The 12706-nt window shown below is 36.5% G+C and overlaps 1 protein-coding gene across 14 annotated transcripts in view; it reads right to left on the bottom strand.

The window, feature by feature from the left end:
- The window catches only part of ESRRG (estrogen related receptor gamma), a 486133-nt gene that overhangs the window by 199995 nt on the left and 273432 nt on the right, over nt 1-12706 (bottom strand). The window contains exon 1 of one of the 14 annotated variants that reach the window (XM_073338895.1): nt 4749-4977. The exons of 12 other annotated variants lie outside the window; for them this stretch is intronic. In XM_073338895.1, coding sequence (XP_073194996.1) covers nt 4749-4804 — 56 coding nt within the window. In that variant the 5' untranslated portion in view covers nt 4805-4977. Of the gene's footprint in view, nt 1-4744; nt 4978-12706 lie in introns of those variants that run through there. One more of the 14 variants, XM_073338905.1, reaches the window with a different exon arrangement.

Genomic DNA, 12706 nt, shown 5'->3' with positions numbered 1-12706 from the left:
GAGACAGAGAGGCTAAATATTTCACTGTCAGAGCATGTCGAGAAGTGCAATTCATTTTTCTCTCATGTGCTTTAGGACAATGACAATTTAATACAAGACTAGTGGATGTAAAAGAGATAAAAACTGAACAAACTGGCCCAGCATAATCACAGATTTCCTCTAGAGAGCTTGCTAGCATGAGGCTCATATGCACTTGTAACATATCAACGTTTTATTGTTTCTTTCCTCCATGAATCTGCTATGAAGCAAGAATTCATAGCAATGCTTATCTCATGACAGAGATTACTTTCAACTTCAGTAGGGACATTGACCAAGAGCTCTGTCCAAATGTATTATCTCTATCCTAAGCATTATAATGACTGATATAATATTAGCAAAACTTACTAATAATTGGGGCCATTTGTTTGAAGGGTCTATCAGATGTGTTAATAAGTTCATTCTTACTTATACTTGCAATGTGGTGAAAACAGCACTCCAGATGTCAAGGGTCACTGTCCTTTAGAAATATTCACTAAAATAACTTTATCATATTTAATCACACTGTTGAAAAATATTAGGATTTAATATCATATTTTCACTGTATAATCTGTGATATGTGCTGTACAATATTAGCTTATATAGCTTTAAGAAATGTGGGCATACTATAGCTGCTATATACTCTCCACAAAGTATGCTTTGAGTATTGTTAAATATAATCATAGACAAGTTACCTTCTGTATTTGATGAATAGCACCATGTATTTGAAATTAATTGCAAAAGTAGGGCTTGGCTAATGAGGCAGTCCTTATCTTTTCTCAGCAGTGCAAGCACAAGTATTTTTCTGCTGGCTCAATATTTTCTTTTAAATGCCCAAAGTGCTATTAGCTAAGTTGAAATCTGATTAAAACAACAAAACCAACACCCGAACTGTCACAACGGTCCAGCGCGGCTCCAGGAAGTGAAGGCTAAGACTAGTCCTATTCCATGTATTTTGCATGTGTTTTTGAAAATAATAATTAAATAAATAATTCCTATCGCTTCTCTCTATTGCTTCCATTCCCATTAGCATCTCTGAAAACACTTTTCCAAGAGTGGAAGTATTCCTTAGTGTAGAATTATAGGTACAGTGCTTTCTATACATCTAGGCTTTAGTGAACTAAATCTATAAAAGGTCTTAAAACATAGGGCTCTTCAAAAAAAGGACAGCATGCCATGAAAAAGAAAAAAAACAGTGGAGAAAATTATCAGCCATTCAAGAGAATTAATGGATATCCACAAGGGCTTTGCTAATAACATGGGTTAATTACCACTGCAACGCACCAGGATCAGTAAATAAAAGAGCACAACCATAAACACATTAAAATGAGCAACCATCACTAAAAGAGGGGCCAGCCCCAGTAAATGGAAAGCTGTCAAAGAGCCATTTCAGAACAAGCCCTCTACACTTTCCGCAGGATTTGAAAACTTGCCAAAGAAGTCTATGAAACACAAAAAACAAAACTTAAAAGCAAAAACAAAAAAGGAAACATGGAAGAAGGCCCATTTGCTGTCCAAGGAGAGAACACAAAAGGAATCTATTCATTCAGACACACTTTTGGGCTTACTTCATACCAGAAAGCTTGGTTCTACATTGTGTACTTGGTATGGCAGCTGAAACCCTATAGTTTTTGGAGTTGAACGCTGTTTGCTTTATTTTTTAAAAAGGTTAAGATAACTAAGGCCTTTAATATGTGAGGTTAAAAACCTCCACCTGGAAGAAAGTAACTATAGAGTGAAGTCGGTTGTTATTTCCCACCAATTGATGAAGAAATGTTCTATAGTCCACCCTTCCCCCACCTTCACAAATCGCAGGTATTTCCAGATCAAATTCTTTGGAAATAAGAGCTATTTCAAAATATTTTGATGGGGGAAGAATGAAACTAAGACAAACTCTCTCTCAGATATAGATATAGATACACACACACACACACATGTATTATATAAGTAAACACACAAACCATTCCCAGATTGAAACATGATACTTTTTATTAAAATAATATGAAATATATACACTGGCTATTATCGTATTAAAGTTTTTTTTTTTACACTGTATGTGACTCCAGACTAGATCCACTTTCATTATCTAAATTACACCTCTCTTACTGCTCATAAGTGTGCATTTTATTTCTCAGACTGTAGAATCAAATAAAAATCCATGCAACATTGTAACAGCCACATTTCTTTCTTTTTAATTAAATTATTTTGCATATTTTTGAATGGGGGAAGTAGGGAAGGGGTCGAGGGGTTCAAATTCATGACAGATAGAGTGAACCACAAAGGGCAAATGTACACAGTGCCCAGAAGCTATCTGGAGTCACAAATCTATTCAGTTTTCTATGTTTGGCACTCAGAGATCATGTTTAAATTTACTAAACTAGTTCCTCCCCCTCCTCCCCTTCTTTGCAGTGTTTCAATTGCCTTTCCTTCTTCCAACAGCTGTGACAACTGTTAAAACAGTCAGTAAAATTAAGTCCGCTCTATAATCCTGTAGTCAATGTTACATTTTAATCAGAGGTTGTAGGACATTTCATGTTATGAGCACAATGATTCATTTAGAATGATTAAACTGACACATATGTCAAAATGAGCAGATATATTTATTGCCTCTGTTAGGTTATTAACTATTATTATTAATTATTAGTATTATTATTACTGCTGAAAAGCAAAATCCAAGGTTGCAGATGGCTTTAAGTTATTGCATTCTTTAACATGCTCTGCCTTAAAATCAAAGCATACCTAGTGATGGTCAGACAGATGTCTGTGCACTCCCAAAATGTTTTGTCAATTTTTAGCATGGATCCTCCGCTACACAATAATTACTGTAGAAATTGTCCACTTGTAGAAATGTTTATTTCATCTGTATAGCTCTCTCTCTGGTTTCCTGTGCATGTGCATATGACAGCATACAGTCAAAATATAACTACTATGAATATTGATAGTTCTGGGGTTTATTAATTGAGACAGAGACAGATGTGTTTCTGAGCATTAGATATTTCTGTCTGTCCATTCAACCACACACCCATCATACCCTACATCCGGAAAGTAAATTGGATTGTTTTAAGAAGACTTTTAGTTGAGCCAAAGGGGAGTGGGGGGGGGGGGAAGAATTAGTTTAAATCTTGCAGCAGAGCCAAAAAGACATGTGCCCTGATTTCATTTAAATGCATCTACTTTAAGAAGCTTATCTAAACTAATCATTCAAATTAGCTGTAAGAAGGTAAATTCAGGAAAGCTCCTTTAAAAAAGAACTTCTTCCTATCTTTAATTTTTTTTAAATTATTTTCTACAGAAAATTTAAAACATTAAGTGAAAGCTATGGCCATTGCATTCTTACACTATACAGCAGCTCACTGAGCACTGACCTATAAATCATATCTTAGTGGGCATCCTACCTTTATTTATTCTCATTTATTTACCTCTGCAGTTTTATAGGGGGTTCTTCCCTCTCTCACCTCGAACTGTTTTCCCATTGGCAAGTCTATTTACTGCTGTACTCTTTAGTTCCTATGTTATATCACCAACATACAGCCACTGTAAGTCACTTGCCATCTCTGGCTTAATTACAAATAGCAATGCAATATGCAGACACTAAGGACAGCTAGTGGGCATCTACCTATAATACATTGTCACCTCTCTATACAGCCTTGCTACACAGTATATCTAGGGCTATATTTACTATTAGCATTTTTTCTTCAGTATTACAACACTCATTGCTAGCATAATATGAAGGCACAGCAAAATAACTAGCTCGACATAAAGAAAAATGAATCAACGACAGGTCCCATGATATACTAATATTTAATCCTCAGTATACATTGCAATCAAGTTTATAAGCTACTCATCAGCAATAGAATGCCAGATTTTGTTTGGGTTTTCTGCTTTTTATCTCAGAGAGTCCAAGTATGTATACCTGCATGTATACAAAACTAGGTAGTTAATAGGTACAGATGAAACAACTATATATTATATATAAAATACATTAAAAAGTAATTTATTGTCTTTTGGAGGAAAAAAACCAACAAAATAAAACAAAACAGACTAGCTGGAACAAATGTACTTCATTCCACCAGTTCTCTATTAAAGTACAAAACATTAAAAACCAGTTTGGTTCTTTTCTTCCCCAGTATTTTCTTCTCCTTTATTAAAAGGCACATAATTCCCTTGTTACTAAATACACTGATTTGTCAGTGAAGTGCTGGTTGAACAGTATTTTAGACCTGAACTGCGGAAGGCTAGTTGTGAATATTCATCCTTAAAGAGGTATTAGCAGTTCTGTTATTTTCCCTCTAACTCTGCATAGACAGAAATGACAGGGAGACCAAAATATCTGTCTTACTGAAAATACATGAGAGGCACTAATACAAATCATTTTTCGTAATATATTATTTTTAAACCTTTTTTCTCTGGGAAAAATGTGTCCTATTCCAAGACATATTTTAACAATTCACTAAGCATTTGTGCCAAGTGCCTATTATTAGTACCTGAATAAGAAGTGACTGTCACACAGCTGTTTTACTGACAGTCACAGGGCTTTGACTCAAAGGTAACATTGTAGTCGGAGAACAATTCTCCACTTACTGAATTAGCAGATCACCCTCAGCACAAAAAAGACAAGACAGACACAAACGACCATTCATGCACACAGAAGCCACAGAGCACTACCTGAATCAATGTTTACATTTTTTCATTTAAAAAAAAGAACAAAAAAAGAAAGGAAGAAAGGTACCTACTCTTCTTCGTAGTGAAGGGAAAAAGATTCAGGAAGGCAAAGTTCTACCGAATCCATGTGCGCTCGGCAACCATTATTTGTGCACCCCAGCAATAAATCAAAGTTTCCTTGACAGAGCACAGTGCAATTAACACAAATGTTCTCCTGGTGACAAGCCTATAGGCACAGCCAGTTGGGACCAAAAGCTCTCACACTCTCCTAATCAAGGACTTAAAGCCCCGATTGGAGCTTATTAATATGAAGTAGGGCTTTACATATGCAGTCCCACTGGCCCAGACAGATACTGGATTGGTAGCACATTAGCCAATCAGACGTGAGGAGAACAGAGGCTGCACAGATTGAGAAGAGCCAGGCAGGTAGACAGGGGTGGAGAAACTGAAAGAGACTGAAAACTGAGAGTAGGGAGTTAATAAAAAGAAATTTAAATGCTACCAATATTTTCTAAGGGGCTACAAAGAAAAACTAATTAGCATAACTCTCTAGGCACTAGATGTTTTCTGTAACTTAAAACACTGTTAACCAGGTACCTTGAATGGAAGAAATACATGCAGATTCTCAGTTAATGTTGTGAAGAATTCATCATAAGGTAGAGAACTAAGTTTGTGCTGCCATTGTCTGTTTATTCCACTGTTGTTGTTGGGGGAGGAGGGGATTGCTGGGGTGGGGGGAGAGGGTTTAAGTGCTTTTGCTTTTTTTTCCATGCATAAATGATTTTTTTATCTTCTAATTTTTCTGGTACATACTGAACACCTAACCTCAAAATTAATTGTTCTAAAGATTCTGGGTACTTGAACTTTTAACTGTAAGTTTGCATTGTCAATTTTTTAAATATATATTTAGAACTGAAAATCTCATTCAGTACAGACTTGACAGAAAAACTACACTTTAAAAATGAATCTGTTTTAACAGCACAGGTGCACACATTGAGAGCACACACGTGTACATATACCTATAGTATAAGTATATTAATATGGGCATATTTAACACAGCTACAAATGCAAAACATTTAGATGTTGTTCATAAACAGAAGGAAAAGCTCCTGCACTGATCAATTTCTTCTGTAACTGTGCAGGGATTATAATGGACTAAACTCAGCCTGTTTCATTTTACTAAGATCAGATCAGACTGCATTCTGGTGGGTCTGCATACCCCTGCAGGTTTTTTTTAAATTTATTTTTAAAGCAAATTTTACCAAACTGGAAGGAAAGTAAATATGTCAAACTCATTACTTGTATATATGCCATTGCCTACATAATCATCTTTGAACCCAGTTGCTCCAAACTATTTGCTTTTATAAGTCATAGTCATCCACCTCATAAAGAAAACTCATTGAATAAACCAACGTTAAGCAAGTGATCATACACAAAATCAGACACCGTTTACACTGAAAATACAATTTTTAAAAGGAGCAGCTGAAAAATGGGGGTATGATAAATTTTCCTCAAAAGCTACTGTTTATTATTAACATTACAGCTAAAATATACGTAGTTTTTGGTTTCAGAGAAAGGGTTTTTTTCTACCAACCTGCAGTGGAAATAAATACCAGCTATTTATGACAAGGAGATAACTGCTACCTTCTTAAGAGTGGAGGACCCCCAATTTTTTATAATTCAGCTCTAGTGTGCACAAATCTTTTGTGACTGGAGTCCTACATGATGCAAATGACATAATCTTTAAGATCAAAACAAACCAATGCACACCCTCAGAATGCATTCACAAATGGGAACACAAATGTCCTCTTCAAATCTATTACACAGGTTTCGGGGGAAATAAACCCCAGAAATGAAGTCCAAAAAATATAAATGCAATAGACATGTTTGAAGCTCTTTGTGACAGAGAGTGATTTCCAGTGTAATGTATTTAACCAGATGTAAAGGATGGACCTGCTCCTTACATATGCGGCATAAAACACATGCAAGTTTAAGGATCAGACTTCACACAGCAAAACTATGGCTCTCACTACTGTATAAAAGCAGTAGTAAAAGCTTAATTACCAGTAGCATTATGCTGTCTATATTGTTAAATGTGAACTCTGTAATTAAGATGTAAATTTGGTTGTGAGCAGTGAATTAAAAGAGGTCTGAAACATAGAGTAAAGCCCAAGCATTCTGCAGACACACCATACAGACAAAAAAAAATTAGTTTTTAATCAAATGTTGAAACAAGGAATTTCATCATTTTACAGCATTAAAACTCCTTATTAAAAAAGCACTTTGATAAAAGAAATGCTGTGGATGTGGGAACCAAATCAGCACTTGAAAATTAAATATTTATTCTATGCTATAGGAATCTTGATTTCCATATAAATCCAAAGTCCAAATCCCACTAACTGGTTTATTCATGCACATCAACAACAACAGATAAACCAATAAATGTCTTTAGTTTAAATGTATAACTTTAAATATACATATACACTCACTATAAAGAAGCTATTTTCTAACTATACCGGCATTTGGGTTTGAAATTCCTTCAGACCCTGTACCTGTGTGTGTTTTATTATTAAAAAATAATCCATGAAGGATCTATATATATGAGTAATTTGATACAAGTCATTTTTAAAGTATCATCATTTTTCCAGGAACATATATCATTTGAAATATGATCATTAAGCCATCTTAAACCTTATCAGACCAAAATTTACCTCATGTTTACTTTTGTTCATTATCTTTTAGACTGTATATTTATACTCAGCAGCTGAAAATCTGACAGTCTATTGCCTTCTCTTGTGGTCTGTCTTCCATCCTTTTCATGTCCATATAGTTTCCACTACCCCTTTGCTTTCCCTCCCTATCCAATCTTTCTCTCCCCCTATTAACCATCACTACCTTTCCACCAACCATCTTTCATCCAGGCAAGCAGCTGCCTTCACTGCCGTGCTGCTCCTTAGATGACCAGAAACACAGTGCTGTACTTTACGTGTTGATAAACAAAGCAGTTGGCTTCCTCCCCTGGGACTGAAAATGCCACCTCCACCAGGCCAGGGTCTGGAATTCCAACTACATTCTTGAACTTCGGTTTTCCCAGTTACCGTTCAGCTAAAAAAAAAAAAAAATGGATACTACAGCAGATAACTGGGGCAAGTGTGTAGTTAAGTTTTCTCAGTAAACTTTCTTGCACCACATTTGAAATAAATAAAAAGCACTGGGGGGGGGGGGAGAAATACAATCAAGGCAGACACTGGTTTACAGAATTTCAGCAGAGGATATGGATTAAGAACACAGACGCATATACACACACGCGCGTCTGAACTAATTTATCAAAATCTACAGTGCAAAATCTTACCACAAGGAGTATACAAAACACAGCAGAAATGGAATCAAAGAGAAAGAAGGGGGAGGGGGAGAAACTGTCATGAGTGCCTGCACCAGTCAATGAGAATTACTGTGCAGTGTCTGCATCTCCACATCTCTCTGCGCGTATAATTATCCCTATGTACAGAACAGTACATCTTTAAGCATCTTCACACTTAAATGCAATCGACATTTCAAGGCATCCAAGCAGCCAGATTCCTTAACCACAGCTACCTTGAGGCAACCCGAAGAAGTAAAGATTCAGTGGCACTTTACAGAACCAGCACAGCACGTCGTGCCAAGTGCATTATATGTACTTAAAAGGGCATTGAGGAAAAGACAGTTGGGAAGGGACAAAAACCATCAAAAACTCAAGCACCTGCTCTGAGATTATTTATTTTAAAACAAATACTCTTTCTGAACCTATGACAGTGAAGAAGGATGTTCCCCACCTCAGCAGGATCTAGATATGGGCTATCATATTTTCAATAAAGTTTGAATTAAATGTTGAAATATCACCGGTTGTTTGAAATAACCTATGAGAGGACCAAATTAGTGTTTATTTACGATTCCCTCTTTGCCACTCTGCAAAGTAACTGGGCGAGCTAGTGTTAAATAAAAACAAATTTGTGTTATGCTACTGAATGCTCAGCATTAAAACCGCTCTGCTGCTGTCTTATTGCTCCTTAGACACATAATTGGTTTGGACACACGGATTTGATTTTGGAGTTTTGCCTTTTGTGCTCTTTATTAGAAGGTACGCACTGCATCTCTGGACACACTGTTAATGTTGAAAAAAATCCTTTGAGCTAAAAAAAGTTGCTAACTTTGTTCACGTTTGTATATAGTTGGGCAAAGGGTAGCAGGTAATTACTTAGAACCATCTGCTACTTCAATCTGTATTTAGCATTAATCACTCCTTGCTTTGATCTTAGACAAAAAAAACCCAACACTATCTCAAAATGTGCTTTAGAACTTCACCATAGACCAGGAATTGTTCTCCTACACATAAAGCTGAGGGTTGGTTGGTTATTTTTTAAACTTTAGCAGATTAAATTTCTTCTCTAAGAAATCACAGCAATCACTTTGCCATATTACCAAAGTACATTCAAGTCACCTGATCTTAATAAAACACTCCATATTTTCTATTTCCTTTATTTTCAAGGAAATGGGCATTGATATTTAAATGACTGCCTTCACAGATATGGAATAGAACCCTTTCATACTGCTGTACGTAAAAGTGCCCACCCATTGCCTGACATCCAAAAAAAGTCTATTCTCATTAGAGACAAATGGAGAATCTGCTCCAATATTGATATTTTTCGATTACACCAAGCTCTTATCCTAGTGTAAGTTTCTTCAGAGAAGAAGTAGTGCGTTATTGTCTCAGGCAGCCAAGGATAAGACGACTGAGGGAATTCAGTTGCTCTGTTTAATTAATACAGGATTATTTCACTTTCATTTTGTGAAGCTAATAATATGACTGGTGGAATGTCAGTAAAAATTAAATCACAAACTAGTGCAGTACCAAAGGGAAAACTTACTTTAGTTATTGAGTATTCCCAGCAGAAATCTTGAAAATCTTATACATATTTACCCTGATAAAATACCACATGTACTTCATGGGATACCGCAAGCTTTCAACAATCCTTATGGCATGTATTTACAGAGCAAGAGTTAACATTTTGAGATTACACGTTAATAAATGAGTTGCAGTTATATTGTTTCCTGAATGTTAAGCACCAAATGCTAAATGCAGAAACACATTCAAGGTCAATGTCCTATTTCAGACCTTTTCAGCAGCTGTGGTATTATGATAATCACACTTAAAATATTCCTATAGAAAAAGTAAATTAGCCCTTTTCACTAGAAAGATGATTATGATAAACAATAAATCTGAAAGAAGACAAATTCATATTTCTTTTTTCCAAAGCAATGAATTGCTGTTCTTTATTGTGATAGTGACATTTCCATGCAGGAATAAAAAAGAAGGGTCCACATTATTCTGCTTTTGAATGACCTTTTATTTTTCAAAGATCTTTTATTTGAGAAAACATTTTTCCACAAAAAATGTTTGTTTGCCATCAGAACAAAAAAACCCATTTAATTCTTAGTCTTTCTTTCCCCTCCACAACGTGCATGAGGTATAGTGTACCACAAAACAAGACGGCAGAGAAGAAAAACTTAACATCAACAGCCATTCCTAAGTGAGATTAGGATTTTAGTTCTGACTAATTGAGGTACAAGATCAGATGGGTCGGCAGCATCTTTTGGTTTTTTTTTTTGTTTGTTTTTGGTTTTTTTGCTGGTCTTCCTACCTGACTGGAAGCTCAAGGAGCTAAAAATAGAAAAGAAGAAGATGGAGTGCAAATATTTCCCCAGTGAAAACACCAATAATCTTTACCGTGAGCTGACATGAATTGCTTGTTACACTGCCCTAGGATATCATGGCTTGAAGCGACAGCACAGACATACACACACAAAAGCCACTAACCATCCTCAAAGCTATTGTAATGTGTGTTTGTGCATGTTGCAGGCGCCCCTATGAAATCTGACTACTAGCCGATACACCTGCCATACAAAACACATTATCTGCAGTTTGGTTTTTTTCCTGACTATCCCAGCCCGTCTTCCATCACTCTTCTGTCTCTTTCTCCCCCTACTCCCCCTCCACTCCCTTTGCTGTGGCATTTTTATTATTAATGTTATTGCTGTTATTACTGTCCAAGCATAAGCTGATCCACAGGGGAGCCTGTGTGATTTAACCCCTCAAGCTCTAAATTCCTTCACATGTGCCAAAGACACAGGTTTGTTGTTGCCTCCAGCAATATCCCAGGAAGACGAGTGATGGCGGTGTCATATCATCACACAGCGACTTAATCTATTGCGACACCCAGGGAACGGGCAACTGAAGAGATGTACAGAACATGCTCTCTGACTGCATACAAAAATGTTATCCCCCTTCCCAATAAACCCAAGTCACATGGAACAAAGTGAAACAAATTTCACCGTCCTACCACTCTCAGTTTCTATCACTCACTGTATATTATCCAGTCCTCCCACAACGGTAGTGGTCCTACTGTACATCTTATATCTATGCAGCACTTTTACTACATTCATGTTCTCTCTCCTTTGTTCTTCCCATGTTCCCTGATTAACAAACAGCCAGATCATGTTGAACTGCCAAGTAACATAGCCTCAGAAATCTTATGTCCGTACACTAGATGACTGAACCATCACTTACACCAAGGTTATCTCTGCGTGCTCTCTCCTGACATCAAATGCACGTTTCTAAAACATTAGTTTAAATAGCTTGCACTTTTTAAGGGTGCACAGAACACTATACTAAACTTTCAACCTTCAGCCACAGTAAATATTGACAAGAACCTACCATGAATACTGAAAAATGGGAGACTGCCCTCCCACCCCAGGGACTGTCCACATCGGCATTGTGCTTTTGTTATCAGTTACTATTATTAAGAAAGAATGCAAATTTCACATGGAAGTATGTCACTAATTTGGAAGTTAGGCGATATTCTCCATCTTAACTCTGATGTTCAGTTGGGATGGAAGAATTTGGGGTGAGTTTAACCAGTTTTGGAATACTTCTTGAGTTAGAAAGCTAAACAAATCAAAGAGAATTTTCACTGGTATTGGGGGTGGGGTGGGGAAATATTAGATTATTTTTCCCTTCTCTAAATTGGAATCCTAAATATTAAAATGACAAGATTTAATAAAGCATGAAGTTCCCTTATTAATGCCTGACCCAGCAAAGCTTTAAGTTATGCGCCTAGTTCTTATTTACTTGAACCCTCGTATTGATTTTAGTGGGACTACTTGACCGTGAAATGCTTTGCAGCACCGACTGGGCCCTTAACATCTGAAATGTAAAACACTGACATTTTCCAGACTGCCAGCCAAATGAATTCTGAGAATACACAGGTACATATATACACAAAGTCTCTATAGGGTTAAACAACATCTTGTGCCTTTCCCCATGAATGTAATACAAAGAAACTTTTTTTTTTAAGTGAGTTACGAACATGGAAGTTCCAGATGGGGAATTGGTTTGAGTAGTTCTAAAGAAAATCGTGTTTCACCACTGATTACACTTACACCAAGTCTTGAAGCCCAGCCCACCTGAACATTGGAACTCGGATGAGGTTAAAGAAAGTCCTGAGAGAATACATTTGAGCTCAGGTGAGATGCCATTCTCCACACCCAAAAGAATTTGCCACATACTCGTGGCTGAAAAGTGCACGATAACTCATTCAAAAATGTTCCAGGTAGCACTATGCACTAATGCAGTGCAACATTTCTGCAGTCACTAATGTGCTTATACAATATCATTTCATTTGACCACTTTAACACTTTTTGACTACAATGTATTAGAATCATTTGTTAAATACAGTGGGTCTTGCCTTTATTTGTTGCGGCTAATGCAATGAAAACATTCACATTTTTTGTACCCGTATTAGCAAAGAAGATTCAGTGAGACAATATAGTCCTAATGTGATATTTTTATGGCTGGAGCTTTCCATTATTGCCTGCATTCCTGTCCCACTATCAGCCTCATTTCTATTGATCAGCAGTTAGTCCTATTCAATTATTCAATCTCAATCAATAAATTTAAGTTCTATGAGATGTAAACATTATGCTTACCATCATC

The sequence above is a fragment of the Lepidochelys kempii genome, chromosome 3 (assembly GCF_965140265.1).
Source record: "Lepidochelys kempii isolate rLepKem1 chromosome 3, rLepKem1.hap2, whole genome shotgun sequence".
Lineage (NCBI taxonomy): Eukaryota > Metazoa > Chordata > Testudines > Cheloniidae > Lepidochelys > Lepidochelys kempii.
The sequence above is the reverse complement of the archived record's forward strand: the minus strand, read 5'-3'. Positions and strand labels throughout refer to the sequence as shown.